The 15,669-nt window shown below is 38.3% G+C and overlaps 2 protein-coding genes across 2 annotated transcripts; one reads left to right on the top strand and one right to left on the bottom strand.

Annotated features, from left to right (window-relative positions):
• Positions 1 to 61: 61 nt before the first annotated feature.
• brf2 (BRF2 RNA polymerase III transcription initiation factor subunit) lies at positions 62 to 4,984 on the top strand. Its single transcript, XM_065965922.1, has 4 exons — positions 62 to 340; positions 2,282 to 2,341; positions 2,458 to 2,779; positions 3,896 to 4,984. The coding sequence occupies exons 1-4, from the start codon at positions 187 to 189 to the stop codon at positions 4,704 to 4,706; spliced, it is 1,347 nt and encodes a 448-aa protein (XP_065821994.1). The 5' UTR covers positions 62 to 186; the 3' UTR covers positions 4,707 to 4,984.
• A 1,667-nt stretch (positions 4,985 to 6,651) lies between these two features.
• On the bottom strand, positions 6,652 to 13,817 carry LOC109981241 (prolactin-releasing peptide receptor-like). Its single transcript, XM_020629947.3, has 3 exons — positions 13,752 to 13,817; positions 10,671 to 11,145; positions 6,652 to 9,257 (listed from the first exon to the last, which is right to left on the bottom strand). Exons 2-3 carry the CDS (start codon positions 11,117 to 11,119, stop codon positions 8,624 to 8,626), a joined length of 1,083 nt encoding a protein of 360 aa, XP_020485603.3. The 5' UTR covers positions 11,120 to 11,145; positions 13,752 to 13,817; the 3' UTR covers positions 6,652 to 8,623.
• Positions 13,818 to 15,669: the final 1,852 nt, after the last annotated feature.

The raw sequence follows: 15,669 nt of genomic DNA, 5'->3' as shown, positions 1-15,669 counted from the left end.
ACCATCCCACACGCCAAACGTTGCGTCTACCCGAGCACATTTCAATTGCCCACACTAGACCGGTAAACGTAACGTTCATTGGTCGTTCATATTCTGCTTACTATTCAAAGTTGTATTATCGTAACAATTTTTCCAACACGGATGCAGAGTTAATCATTTTAAGTCGTAACTCGGGTGTTTTGTGAAATGTCTCGTCCGGGTCTGAGCTGTCCGGGCTGCGGATCCTCAAACATAGTGGACGATGCTCTGTACTCTCAAGCCCAGCTGGTGTGTGTGGACTGCGGCTCGGTGGTGTCCGAGGGAGTCCTGGCCGACGATCCTGTAGGTGTGGGAGGTTCAGGTAAACAGCGACGAGACTCTCAGCCTGTCCGATGTTGTATTTGTTTTGGGTGAATTACATTTAAAAGACAAATAAAAACATGATCTGTCTTGGATAAATGTCACTAGATTTAAGAGAGATAAAATGGTACTTTAGTCATTTGGGTGAAATGAACCTTTATGTACTCACAACCATTCTGCCCTAAAGACCTAAACTCACCAGAGTGTAGAATTGAGACAAGATTAAGATTAATTTTATTGTCCCAGTGGGAAATTTGTCTTGGGACTTCACAGAGCTCTGATGTAGTAGCAAAAAAAAATAAAAAATAGGATAGGATAAAACTTTATTGATCCCCAGAGGGGAAATTTGGGCGTTACAGCAGCACAGACAAGAAAGCTCAAATACACATTAAACAGAATAGATAAGATAAATAAAAATACAAATAAAAACAGGGGGTATATACAAGAACAAAATGAATGATAAAGTTAACTTGGGGGGGAATTGAGAATTAAAACAGTATTTGAAGAGAATGACAAGTTAAAGTGACAAGTGATGATTAAAGTGACTTGGTATGATAAATAAATAGCAGCAAGTAATGTAAACAGCAGAGAAGAGAGGCAGTGTTGTACCACAGTACTGCAGAGTGCAGTTATATAATATAATGTAGTATAATATAATATAATATAATATAATGTAGTATGATATGATATAATGTAGTATAATATAATATAATATAGTGCAATATGAACAATATAGTGTAATATAATTAAATGTTATATAGTATAGACTAGTATAATTATAGAATAAAATATATAGAATGTACAGTATATATGGATATATATATTGACCTAAATAATAATAATAATACATATATTATTATACATGAATACATTCATTCGTCGGTAAAACATGTCAGTTAAATAATCATTAAATTCCATACAAGTGAATTACTAAAACCATAAATATGTAATAGTTGTGAAAAGTGATAACAGTGCAGGTACATCTACACATCTTCACACACACACACACACACACACACACACACACACACTCACACCACCTCATGCATGCACATGTATACACACACATTACAGCTTAGGTACTGTTGAGGGCTTTGATGGACAAGGGAACAAGGGTATTTCTGGAATGGTTGTTTTGACTTTTAAAGTCTTTTTGTTGTCCAGCCAAATGAGTTGCAGGCAGAATATTGGAAATGTGGCAATTCTTTGTCTTTTTAATCAGGTTATTAATGTACATAAAAAATCTTGAGGTCAAATATGACCTTTGACCCTTATTTGGAAGTTAAGGTACTCTGCGGTTGCATTGCCTGTACAATAATAAGGCGTCATGCAGAGGCAAAAGGCAGTAACTTGCATTTGATAGCTCCCTTGGTTGCTGATCGCTATATTAAATCAGTGTATGATAAATAATGATAACATCTAGTGATCATGGCACAATTAAGTGCTTGATGACAGATATTAAAACAAAGGCATAACACCTCAACGCCACTGCAGTGAAACAGTAACTTCACTTTGATCAGCAGTAAAACAAAGGCAGAAGACCTTAACTCAGTTTGAGCGTTCTTTCAGCTGCAGTTCAAAGGCAAAGAGCCTGATGAGTGAAGTTACTGGACTCTGCTTTGGTTTCTCGAGGGCTTTTGGAAGTTAAGGCAAATACAACCTACTATTTTCCTCAAAAAAAACAACAACACAATTGACTCAAGATATTTGTCCACATGATAAAGCACGTCTGTAATGTTCCCAAAAATGACAAAAACTCATTTACGAAAAAATTGAAGCTACTGCCTTTTGCCTTTGTAGGGCAGCATGCATCATCCGTATGATGCCATTGGTGTATTTCTCTAGATAATTATGAACATGGTCTCCCAGCATTCCTTGCTCCAGGTTCATCGTGGATGATTTTTTTTTTTTTTTTAATGGTTTCACTCTGTGTGTTTTGCAGATGTCAGCTACAGCCGGACCACAGCTGTAAGCAAAAAGCCGTGTGCAAACCTAATTAAAGGTGAGATCTCCTCTCAGAGGGGAGCTTTTTTTTTTTTCTTGATAGTGATCATCTATATGGAATTTTCATCCTGCTGTTTTCACATGCTCAGGTTATATATCTTGTTATGTCTGCAGGTCTGCAGCGTCTCAAAGCCATGTGTCGCATCCTCAGGGTTCACAGTGAGATTGAGGATCTCTCAAACACGTATTACAACCAGGCCTATCAGCACGAGAGCTTCATTAAGGTGAGCCTCCAGAAGAAGGAAGTTCTCGCCGGCTGCTGCGTGCTTGTGAGCTGCAGATTGCTCAATTGGCCGATCACCATGGGAACCATCAGCTGCCTGCTGGATGTCGACCCCATGGTGGTGGGAGTGGTCTATCAAGAGATGGTCAAAGTTCTCCACATTACGGCTCCGATCGTCAACGTCACAGATGTGATGGAAGCGCACTGTCAGGAGTGAGTGAAACACGGCGGTCTGACTGTTTCTGTATGAGAGGAATGGGCTCTATCAGCGGTATGAAAAAGAGGAAAACTAAAATGTATTTGCATGTTAGAAAAGGAGGCGAAGTACGTAAGAGCTAATTGTGACCAATCAGCATCCATTTTCATCCTTGTCTGTTACACTGAGTAAGATAAAATATTTAGAACTTAATGAATCCTGAAGGAAATTCCGGTGCCAGGTTGCTATGTAAAAAAGTAATGGCATTATTGACAGTAGTATTGGTGTACGGAAGCCCTAAATGGACATGAATCCATTCCATATGTTTTATTTACTTTATTTATTACCTGTGATAGAAAGTCATTTCTGGTTTTTCCACATGATTCTGACTTTTTCAGCTCATTATCTCAAGATAACAATGCTAGTAGTCCTGGAAATTGAATGTAGCATAAGTTTTCTTAAAATATAGATTTTTAAATAAAGGTTTATATCTTACGATAATGACAAATTATTTTCTGGCGATCTGGAAAACAAATCCATATGCTGCAGTAATATCGGAACCCAATCGCTTTCCCACATTCATCGCTGCAACACCTGTGGGTTGGCGGTTTGCCTGGCCAACAGAGGGGCGTCCAAAACTATAATGAAAGTCAGAAGGCATATGAAATTAAATGTAACTGTACCATAATTATATTCCGCTTGATTGTGATTGTAGTAGTACTCATTGTGTTAATAGTATGATGGATGGTTCAGTAATATTGAAATGTCCCTATAAGACATCTGACAAGTCTGTTGTAGGACCTTTAGATGGGGATATTTTGTTAATTGTACAGCTGGATGAGTATAAAAAACTATTATTTACAAGTTAAATACACGTGGATATATTTGGAATAAAGACTTGAATGCTAATCTGTCTGAATGAACTTGTTGAACCTAAAGCAGAGTTTAAAGAGTTAATTAATCTCATTGGAGCAAATTAAAAATAAACTTTTTCGATCTGGAAAGCTACCAGGCCGAACCGAAAGCCAACTGTGCTCTAGTCTAAATCATCCAAATGATGTGCTTCAAATGAGACATTCCAGCCTCTGATGAGCCATTTTTAAATATGAATTCAACATTTGTCTTTCTCACAGGTACAAAATTAGCTCAAGTGATGTCCCTGAAGAGTTTGCAGAGGACTCCAGGGCTCTGTCTAAACGCGCCGTTGCCTTGGTGGAGCTGGCAGCAGACACCTGGATAGTGACTGGCAGGAAGCCCATCCCCATCATGATGGCGGCTATCTATTTAGCATGGCAGTCATTGAAACCCAACAAGCAGCGGCTGAAATTCTCTCTGGACAAATTCTGCCAGCTTGCCAAAGTCAATAAGCTCAGGCCAGCTATGAAGAGAATAACGGAGATGAAGGAGGTGCTGTGTAAGCTGGGGAAGGAGATTCCGTGGGTCAGAGTGGAGGTGACACTGGAAAATGTGATCTTGCAGGTGGGGGATATTCTGAATAACAGGTACGCACTGCTAAGAAGGGCTATGAGGACCCACGAGGACGCTCTACTGGCAGAGTGTCAAACCAGGTGTGAGGACTCTCTAAATGAGGATGACACTCCCTCAAAAATCCTTGATGGGTCCTCTGTGGAGAAACGTGAAGTGAATACTGAAAAGGCCCATCAAACAGGAGATGAAGCTGGTGAGCTATGCACAGTACCTGAGCAGCATGATGACACTCAGGAGAGCCAGGATCCAGCTCCAAACTGGGGGAAGAGAGTGCTGTTTGCGCCGCCATGTGTGGTTCATGCTAAGAAAAGACGAGTAGAGCAGCCTGGGCTCAAGGACGTCACTGGTGATGAGGAGATCTCCGACAGTGAAATTGACTCATACATCCGTTCTCCTCGGGAAGCCAGAGAGTTTGCTCTGACACAAAAGATCCTCTCAGAGAGTGAGAAATCATAACTGGTTTCACATCCAGAGCTTTCCTTTAATTGGTTTCTTGTTATATAAGAAAAAACATATTTTTGACCCTTAAAGTTTCTTTTGAAGGACTTCTATTTGCATTAAATTCTTTATTTTCATGAGATCACTTTAAGATATGCTACAACCTTTAAAATGTCCCGTATGCAGTTCAAGAATATATCTTTTGGTTTACGTTTAAATTAATAAATGTTAAAGTGGTAAAAAAAAAATGTGAATCTAAATTGAATTTATTTGTTGGCGGTAAGCAACATGAACAGTTCAATGACAAAATCCTTCCACTTATCCCTTTGTGACCTCATATCACGCCGCTAAGCCCCGCCCACCAAATGACACACTAATCATAAAAGCCAACCTTCATCCCTGCAAACTGTCTGATCCACTCAGCCGGTTACGTCAGACTTAAAGGACAGACCGGGTGAGTTTATTCAAACCAAATACAAATGTTAGTGTGCTGACAGAAAGAGATCAGAAACGCATTTCTTTAAAGGAGAATTTCAATTTCAAAATGGTTTTGAAATGCAGTGATTTTTTTTTTAACCAAAATTGTGAAGAAAAAAAGTTTCTTGCTGTAGCTTTAAAGGAATATAATGTAACTCTGAAATATTTGGACAGAAACATAATATCATAAGTGCACAAAATGAAAATGTTTGTCCAAAATTGAATGAGGCAAGTATCATATTTTGGTTTTGCAGGTCTCAATCAACTTTGACCTTTTTCACAGCATACATTTAAATAAGCCACAGTTGGGAAAGCACAGATGTAAAAAATAGATAATAATTATGATGGCTTGATTCTAACCAGTTTAAGTTTTGGGGGTCTTACTGGGGCCAAAGAGCAGAACTGAGACATTGTTAATATAATCTTTAGCAGCTTAGCTTTTCTGCTATCTGAAAGTCTGCAGTGGAAAAGTAAGCTTTAACAAACCATATAAAGAAGAAATGCTCAGTTTTATTTACACTAAACCCACCAGCATAAGGATCTGATTATGAGGTGTGAAAGATTACTATACTGTAATACAGAGTTGCACAGGTACAGTGCAAACCAACAAATTATAGACATGAATTTCTTTAGAGAACAAAGCATTAATCCAGGACTTGATTCATATCAGCGCCCTGAGACTTGTCAAGTTGAATATTTTATTTCATCCTTGCAAGTGCTGAGCAACATAGAGATATAAGACTCTTTATTATGATTGAAAGTTACCCCAAAATCCAGCTTCTGTATTGTATGCACAAAACATGGAGGATTATTTATGTAGACTGTGCAGCATTCAGACCCAAAGAAAAATACCAACATAACACATTGGTTTTGAAGCTTTGCAGCCACCTTTGAAACCCAAATCCCAGAGAACAGAAACAGACCTGTGTTAGATTAGGATGTAGTCTGAATATTCAATCTCATTAATTTGATGTCCTTGTTGGAAAGCTGGGCAGACTGTAGCAGTCAAGGAGATCCATAAATTCTTGCATTGTTTTAATGTCCTAAATAGGTCTAGTTAATATGCAGAAAACACTTCCGTCCTCCCTGTTATTAAATTAGTTAAATGAAATTCTGCTGTGACACTGCACTCTGAACAAGCTGGACATAATTTCATTCAACGCCCTGCTGTCCTGGAGTTAGATCGATCTGAAGTAGAGAGGTCTTTAAAATGTCCGTGTTTTTATTCACAATTTTTTCACAGAGTTTTGTACAGGCTACAAATCATACTTATCTTTTTATACAGTTTTTTTGCCTGTCGAAACCCAAGTCATAGACAGAAATAGCAAAACTAAAGGCACATACATATCTGTATCACTTAAAATGTTTTGACTTCAAATATAAATCTGTTAGCACAGAATACAAGACAGGTGTCAAAGTGCAACGATAAGTAACAATGGAACTGGACTGCACATAGTGAAAATACTAGCGAGCATGTTATCAGTCCCTGAATACATTTTGGATTATGATGCTGCTTTGGTTATTTTACAATTGTCAATACGATACTTTACTTTTTCACACAATGTAAATCATATTCTCTTTAAAATCTGAAAAAAAAATCCAAAGAAAGCACAAAAAGCAATACAGAGCAAAGCATTCCACAACAGTAGCTTTTTCACAGCCAATACCATCAGAAATTGATTAATAGTAATATTAAGGTTCACATTCATTAGCTCCTAACTTTAAGAAAATTAAAGTCTGGGGAGCAAGATCAAGAAAAGGCTTCAAGGAGCAATACTCAAGGATAAGCTCTGACATCAGTGTCCAACCACGTCTGCAGTGAACATTTCCAAACACAGTTTGAACTGATGGTCCTTCCTTCATCGTATATCCGTGCACAATTCTAAGCTATCCTTTCTGTTTTAAGTCTAAATGTTTTTATATTCCATTCATTTTAAAATGTAGAGCTTCAACCTCTAGATATCAACTCTTCTGAATCCCATGCTCATCCTATTTATTTTTTCAACAAACATTTTAAACAGTTTCATCATCTTATTCAAGTCCAAAGTGCAGCATGTTTCCTATAACTCATCAAATATTAAAGTCAAATTTGTAATGGTGCAAAGGATCATAAATCTCACGGCTCGGATCAAGGATTTTTGTCAATGATGGAATTGTTTTTCAGATCATATTTAGAGACTTCTCTTAAAATCAAAGCACAACAGACTGTACCATTAAAAGCTGCATCATTTTAGTAACAGTTTCTGTTTTCCCCCAACAATGAGGAAAATCAACGTTATTCACACAAAATATCAATGTTTTATGAGAAATCAGATTTTTTTAATCAGATGAAAAAGTGTGCTGTGATCTACACTTTTTTCTCGTCTGTGCCGAGCACAGCTGCAGCGAGTGCTGTTACACAGACCAAACATCAAACAGAGTTTGTTTGGCTACAGATGTAAACATTGACAGTTTACAACATATTTCTGTGTAAAAGACCAAAAAAAATGTGTGTGAAAATATAGTTAAATAAGTTAGTTAAGATTTAACTTAATAAGTTAAGTTAAATCACGCATCAGCTGTGATCCTTTTCACCATTAAAAATTTGTAATGAACTTTTAATTTTTTAACCTGGTTGGTATTCCTTGCTCCATTAGCATTGTTGAACCTTTCTTATCTCTCCATCCATTTCTTGGTTCTTGAGGAAGATGTCTACTCAACTGTTTGTCTGATGCCTTCCAGTTTGGTATATTCATGGTTTTAAGAGAATGATCCAAAATACATATTGGCCTTCTTTAAAAACCTCTTTAGATTTCAATGACACCATGACCAAGCTTCAAACACCAATTATTGTGGAACTGGAAAATTCCCTTTAAAAAACACTGGTCTATGACCTAGCATTTGAAAAGAATGACCTGATATTCATTAAATCTGCTGCTGATCGTCAAAGTCCCCAGAGGATAACTTCCAGTTTCTTGTGAAGCACTGGCCTTCGTCTAGTGATAACTTCTTATACTGATGAAACCCTAAGTAGGAGATCTGCATGATATTGTATTGTTGTGCTAATGTTCCCCAATAGATGAACCATTTCCTTTCAGATTTCCCCTCTTAACAAGGAACTTGTTAATGATATCTAATCATTAGATTACTTTACCATTAGTAGGTATTGCTGGTCCACAGAGGAAAGATACTTCCAAATGACATGACTAATTGATTTCTTGGTTAGCTAAAGTTATCTGTTAACAGGGAGGACATTAAATTGAATCATATGGTGGTTCCAAAAGATTGGCCTGTCTGCAAGATTCACTTCCGTCCAATCCATCATTTTGGAACAAAACATACTTAATGGATTGCCTTGAAAGCTTCCTGTTTTGCAACAGAATAAACTCCAATCTTTGACAACAAAATGTTTTCCCCTAAGATTCCTGCAGGTACTCAATATGAATAATAAATTTAAACTAAAAACAATAACCGGCTCATCACAGCACCACACTGGCAGCACAGTGATTGGTAGGCACTCCGATGCGATGACGGCACTGAAACATCTTCCGTAACTCTGCCCCAAAGCGATCGTGTAGCCATGCATAGAGGAAAGGGTTACAACAAGACGAGCTCATGGCGCACAGGTGGCACAGCAGCTGGATGAGTAAAAAGTAGTGCTTGTTGATGAGATTAATATCTATATCTCGCAGCACGTTGAATACATGAATGGGGAGCCAACACACTGCAAACGCAGACACCAAGAGTGCAACGAGGCGAAAGATCTTCCTCTTCCGAGCTTGATGAATGCCCGCCTGGTCTTGTGTCCTGTTTCCCGGGGCAACGCACTTCTTTAATTTTACAGTAATACAGAGATAAGAGACAAACACAGCTGACAAAGGCAGGACGTATGTGACCAGCAGGGTGCTGTATGCGTAGACACGCCTTTCTTTCTCCTGTCCCAACCAGAACTCCTCACAGATGGTGAAGCCTTCATCTTTAAACTCCACGTGGTAGGTGTGAGTGACGGCCGGAGCTACGAGCCCGCAGGACAGCAGCCAGATGCCGATGAGGACGGAGACACAGGTAGACACAGTGGTACGCTTCTTCAGGGGATGCACTGTTGCATAATATCTGCAAAAGGAAAAAGCAATACTCCTTAATAAGGGTAAGATGTACTCGGTAGGGTTTACTCATGCTCACAATCAAATCAACGCATTAATTTTTATTGAGTGAGCACCACTTGTAACTTAGTTGATTATTTAAAATATGAATATTTGATTGGTTCATCAGCACTGAAATAGCAGTTGCACAGAATCCCACTGCAGTCTATTTGATTTGCATTTCCATTGCACCTTTTCATTATTCTTATATTGAGACCAAAAACAACTTGAAAAGGAAAACACTGCAACCTGAGAGATCTAAATAGGTCCAAACAAAGCAGTGGAGCTGTGATAAGTGATTCCCTTTGAAAGCAAAGCCAAGGTGAGTTTACAAAAGCCTTGATTGACGTTCTTGTCCTCGCCCTCAGACACAAGAGAAATCAACGGATTGAGTGCAGGACTGCAGAAGGAATTTAGATGTTTGACTTTTTGATTCAGTGAGCAGCGGAGATTCTGGGGCTGTTAGGGTTCCACCTTGGGATGAGCTTTTTCAGCTCATACCTGCTTCTTCTGTCTGTTACAACCATACGTTACAACTTAGATCATTGGATTTGGGGCTGGTACCATTTCAGGCTCAACCGTCCTAATATTGAAACTTTGGCAACTGTGATGTAATTACGATGGTTTTATGAGATAATGACGATTTTAGGATGGTTTTGATGCTGATTAGAACTCTCAAGAAGAAGATGTCATTGCATGTCAGCACCTGTGTGTCTGAAGCTGTTCATTTGCACTTACTGACGTGGTTTCATCCTTTCTTGATCCTTCCCTGTGTTGTACTTACTCTCTGATGTACGACGCTTTGGATAAAAGCGAATTGTAGAAATTTAAATCTTTTCGCTGCCTACTATTATATGAACCCGCTAAGCTGCATTGCAGGAATACTATTGGTAATTTTTTTTTTTTCACAAAAATCCTTTTTGTGTAAGCCACAGGTGTATGTGTTCACTCAATAAAGCATGCATTGAATATATAATAGTTAAGTCACATACATTCATTAAGAATAATTAGTTAACCCCCTTGGTGTTAAATTTCCTCTCAAAAGTAAGACTGCACTCACTAATTATATGATGTGCACCTCTGTTTTTTACGAGCGTGAATGAAACATGATGAATTTTGCCTTGACATTTACACTCAACTCAGATTCAGAATGATGTTTTTCTTAATACAGTATATTAGATATCACGGGAATTTGCTTCATGTCATTTGAAGTTTATTTATACACGATGGTTGCTTCAGGGCTCAATTTGTTTCTCATGAGACTTCAGACCAATATTACATCAAACCATCATTAGACATGTGCTGCAATGGAAACTAGAAAGGAAGAAGGACAAACTAGAAGACACTTTAAGGAGAAGGTTAAATTTGAGACAGATCCACCCACCTGTCCACAGCAATAGCAGTTAACGTGAAGACCGAAACATAGACTGTCACAGGTTGAATCAGGAATACTACATAGCACATGGAGCGGCCAAACACCCAACCGCGTGGGTTGAAGGCGTAGGCGAGAGAGAATGGCACACAGGTCACACACATGAGCATGTCAGAGAAGGCCAAGTTGCCTATGAAGAAGTTGGTCACGTTGTGCATCTTACGCGTGCGGCAGATGACATACAGGAGCAGGTAATTCCCAAAGACACCCACCACCAAGACAAGCACGTAGCAGGGGATAATGAGCGGCTTGAAGGTCTGCAGCAGTGCCACATCTGCAAACTGGGAGCTGCGGTTGGAGGAGTTGTTCTGCACGGCGACTTCGTATATGTGTCCATCTGTGCGCTCTCCTGAACCAGATGGCTGTGTGCTTCCAGCTGAGCCACTGTGATTACCCTCCATGGCAGCAAAGATCAATCACTCAATGCCTACATCATCCAAAATACAATAAAACACATTATCAGCTGTTTGGACAAAACCTTGAAACCTTTCTATGGAGCAATTAAATGTGCTCAAACCATGGACATGTGTGGAAAGCAAATCTACCTTTTATAAACAGGTCGTGACATTTTCTAAGTGGAAAACCATTACTACACTTTACTTACACCAACACATTCACACAGTAAGAGGGTATCAGAGGGTTTGTTATTATGAAGGCGTTTGGATATGAAAAGCAAACATTCTGCATCCTCTGCTAAAAGGTACATAATGGAAAATGTCAAGTCACAGAGTTCTGCTTGCATTGGTGCAATTATGGAGCTATCTTTATTGCCTTCATGTGTCTATTCAGCCTGTCTGAGTCGCTGCATTTTGATGCATTTAACTAAACATTATTGTCACATATACTAAGTTGAGAATGAATTGGAATAAACACAATAAGGAATGGTGAAGTTGTAAAAACGTATAACATTTGGAATGAGATTTAAAAAAAATCTCAAGTGCAAAATCCCTCCAAAGCACGGTGTTCACCTGTCTACACTTTCATCATTTGTGAGTGTTATGCTGTATCTCTTAGTGTAACCTTTGATCAAATACATTGACTTCATATAAGAAGTGGATGTAGCATAACTCCTTTGGTTTTGGACTGCTGTTCTGAAGCCTAGAAATTTGGCGTTTTGGACATCACAGCTTTTTTGGGAGCCAGAATAGCTAATATTTGGACTACAGAGAGGATATGAATTGCTGCTTCTGTATCCTTTAGTTGACAGGTTGGCATAGCAGTGACTTGTAAATCACAGGTAGCCACACCCTCAATCATACCCTAAAACAAATGATTAAGGCTATAAATCATTAAGAGAATGTTTATGAAGATATAAAAAAAAGAAGAAGTAATTTCTCGCTGAATCCATACAAACAGACTTCCAGTGAACTTGTCCCCCTGCTGTCCACATTTTTGAAAACCAAGAGTCAACAATCACACACTGACGGACCTCCGACCTCTGGATAGGTTAAGAGTGACATTATAGGCCGGACTTCAAACTCTTTTGATCAGATGATATGTTCTTAATTTGGATTTATAGAAACATTCTCACCATTTGTGTTTAAAACTTTCAAAGACATATATAGATCACTTTTGAAGATATATCCACATTTTTAGTGTTAATGCAGGTAGATTGTGCTATTAATTTACATTTCACGTCCTTGTGCTTTTCCTCTGATTCAGCACACATGTCATGACAATTGGTTACTCAAATTCAAATAAATCTACAAGTTATGGACAAATTTAACAGAAACACCATGTGAGTCAAAAGCCGTTACTTAATGTTTAATACATAGTTAAAATGAACTTTCCTTATGATTTATCTTATTATAGTTCTTCTTTAATTTTGCACATGAATTCATCAAGGCCTTTCAGACTCTTTGCACCTTACCCTATAACCGCATGATCAACAGTTCTCACTCTTCTGGAGGTATAATGCTGCTGTAAAGTTATCTGCTGAATCGTACACACACTCTGCTAACTCGTGTGGTGAAGGAGTGCAGAGGTACAGAAAGGGACTATGGGACTTTTTCCCATGTGGAACTAATTTATACTATCAGTTGATGTGAAGGCTTATCACAGACTTGTTATTATAATATTCATGAACAGAATGGGACATTATTCTTACATTGTTGTCTATTTGACATTTAAATGATCACAGTGAGATTAAAGTCTAAGTTTACTTTGTGTTCACATGAATACAAAGGAAATGAATGATGTAAAACAACACACAGTTTGTATGCGAGGTCTATTAAACTAACATGTAGAATACACCAAGCGGAAAAAAACTGTTTTGAATCTGGATTAGAAAATTGGATCAGCGGATTGAAATGTTTGATTGAAAAAAGATTGAAACACTGGATAGTCAGAAATCGGGAGAGAGAGAGAAAGAGAGAGAGTGGAGAATGACATGTGAGAAAGGAGACGCAGGTCGGATTCAAACCAGGGCTGCCCGCTTGGAGGACAGTATCCTTTGCACAGTAACCACTAGGCTACCAGTACCCTACAACACTAATTTTATAGCTTAAACTTCTCACAGTGACTTTCTTTGAATATGAGTATTCAGTATGGGTTGGAACCAGAAGTCACTGTATTGTATGAATATAAAAGCCACAGTGCATAAAAAAGTCATAGAGTTATATAAAACAAAGTGCATGTTCTTTTCCTTTGAGGCAGATTGGTCCCCATTTGCATTCATAGATTCATATCCCTTTTAAATTCTTTCATTTTCATATTTCCTAATATTTTTCTCTCACACATTGACATAGTCCAGATGAAATTAGGAACTATGTGTAAAAATGTACATATTTAATCGACATGATTTAAAAAATAATAATTTAAATGAAAGAGAAATACAAATCGGAGTACCCTCACACTGTTCTTAGTTCTTACAATGGTGCATATGCAAACCGAAAACCGTAACTTTTAACTACACAGAGCAGTGTGACCTTCATGGCATGCAAATAATGTCCAATCGGATGTTTGAAGATGATGAAAGATGGGAGAGGAATCGTTGTACAATCAAATACAAATACGAATCACTCAGTGACTTACCTGTGTTGCTGTGTTTCAGGGGAGAGATGAGTGGAGTGAGAGTAGCAGACCTTCCTTCTGAACGTCTCCACGGTGAGTGAGCTGAAGCTGTTTTAGAGAGCGAGAGAGAGAGAGAGAGAGAGACAGATAGAGAGAGAGAGATGTCCTATGGCAGTGACAGGAAGCCAATAAGATGGATGAGACCCACAAAAGATTCATGTCCTGGTTGGACTTGAAGATGACGTTTGATCTTGAGCTGATCAGTTACTGTACAGGTTTAGTGCTGATAGATCTCAGGATTGAGACAGTAAATGTAATTATTGATTAACCCACCTACAGGCATGTGCAGGTCTCTATTATTTATCTGCCTCGTTGTTTGTTGGTGCATTTGCAGATACCTTGCCGGGAGTTATCTGATTTACCAACTGATAAAAGACTTTCTATCTGGGTGTTTCAGACATTTTCTTCAAACATTGATAAAACAGGATTGTTTTTCTTCTTCTTTTTAAAGATTTATGTTGTGGCTTTTTGTCTTTATTGGCTAGGACGTTCGATAGAATAGGAAACGGAGGAGAGATAGAGTATTTAATCATGCTGTGTCTTAAGGTATGAACTTCAACAATTTGAGCGTTCTCTGATTAATAAGTGAGTTGCTAACGGTCAAATAAGAGCTACTGTTTGCTTTCATGAAACTCCAAGCTAAAACTACGGCTTCCAAGGGAGTGTCAGTATGCTGACACTCCTTTTGATGGTGTTATATGATACGCCAGGAAAGACATAAGTTCCTATCAAAAAGTAATATTAATATGGGAGTCATATCAGTAAATGTTGACATTATTTGTTGTTTTTACAAAGTTAGGCCTGTTATAGTACTCTACTCATGATGAAACGTGTGCTCATCCATGGACTGTTGGAATGAAACAGTAAGGTCATACAGTAGTTTACACACTTGGACTGCTTAGACTCATTCTTCTAGAGAATATCGCTGACTCTAATTTATTATTATACTTGTTCTGAGTCATAAAGCATTGACTGTACTGAGTACCTTGTCTAACATTATGATTTTTATTGTCTGTCTGTATGTGTTGCCACTGACGACGAGCTGCTTAACTGTTTTCCGTTGTTATTATAGCAATGACAATAAAGCTATATTCTTTATATTCTACCTCTACTGGTCCCATGGTTTGAGCATGACACTGGTTTGACACCCAGATGGCGATTTTTAATGGACTTATTATTGTATGGAATTGATAATGTAGTTTGCATACTGTTTAAATTTGAATGGCAATAAGTGTGTGTGGGTGTGTGAGAGATGTCGCCTTTCTGTGGCTGCTGCCTGACTGTAGTACAGTGTTTAGGCGCCTCATGTATTGACTGTCATGCATTGGCTGTGGGCCGTTTACGGCGTGAGTTTTGCATTGTTTTTGAAAATTGTACTCATAACAGTGTTGTTTAGATCCTGAGGGAGATCGCTCTCCTTTGGTAATGCCGTCGATATGGAAGGGGCATGTTGTCAGGTCTTCATTATTTTGATGACATTATTCAGTTAGAACTTTGTCATCAACAGTGCTGGGACGCCTCTCTCACTTGCATGCAATTGATTTGTTGTGCAATTATGGTTGAACGTAATATATGGTCAGAGCTGGTCACACGTCCGTTAATCATTGAAATGTAAATTCTAGCCATTACATTTTTTTATTCATTTTTTAACTTGGGCGTTAACCTTTTAATATGAACAGAATTAACGGATTAACTGACATTAAGGTAATCCTTTGTCTTTGTGAACGGATTAACGGTTAACTGAGTGAAATTTTTGATTAACCGAGCCAACCTCTGTATGTTTTTATTTCATCATCAAATTTTCTGGATATTTTGCGGGCCCACTACCATTTTCATACCAAAATCGCCACTGCTCACGCTTGATTTACACTTTCTTTAA

The sequence above is a fragment of the Labrus bergylta genome, chromosome 17 (assembly GCF_963930695.1).
Source record: "Labrus bergylta chromosome 17, fLabBer1.1, whole genome shotgun sequence".
Taxonomy (NCBI): Eukaryota; Metazoa; Chordata; class Actinopteri; order Labriformes; family Labridae; genus Labrus; species Labrus bergylta.
Note: the sequence above shows the minus strand (reverse complement) of the source record. Positions and strands in the feature narration are given on the sequence as shown.

Coding starts and splice junctions, on each gene's coding strand:
- LOC109981241 (XM_020629947.3), bottom strand. CDS start 11,119: ATGGAGGGTAATCACAGTGGCTCAGCTGGAAGCACACAGCCATCTGGT. Junction 9,258..10,670: donor ACTGCTATTGCTGTGGACAG/GTGGGTGGATCT, acceptor TTCCTTTTGCAG/ATATTATGCAACAGTGCATC.
- brf2 (XM_065965922.1), top strand. CDS start 187: ATGTCTCGTCCGGGTCTGAGCTGTCCGGGCTGCGGATCCTCAAACATA. Junction 341..2,281: donor TGTAGGTGTGGGAGGTTCAG/GTAAACAGCGAC, acceptor TGTGTTTTGCAG/ATGTCAGCTACAGCCGGACC. Junction 2,342..2,457: donor GTGTGCAAACCTAATTAAAG/GTGAGATCTCCT, acceptor TTATGTCTGCAG/GTCTGCAGCGTCTCAAAGCC.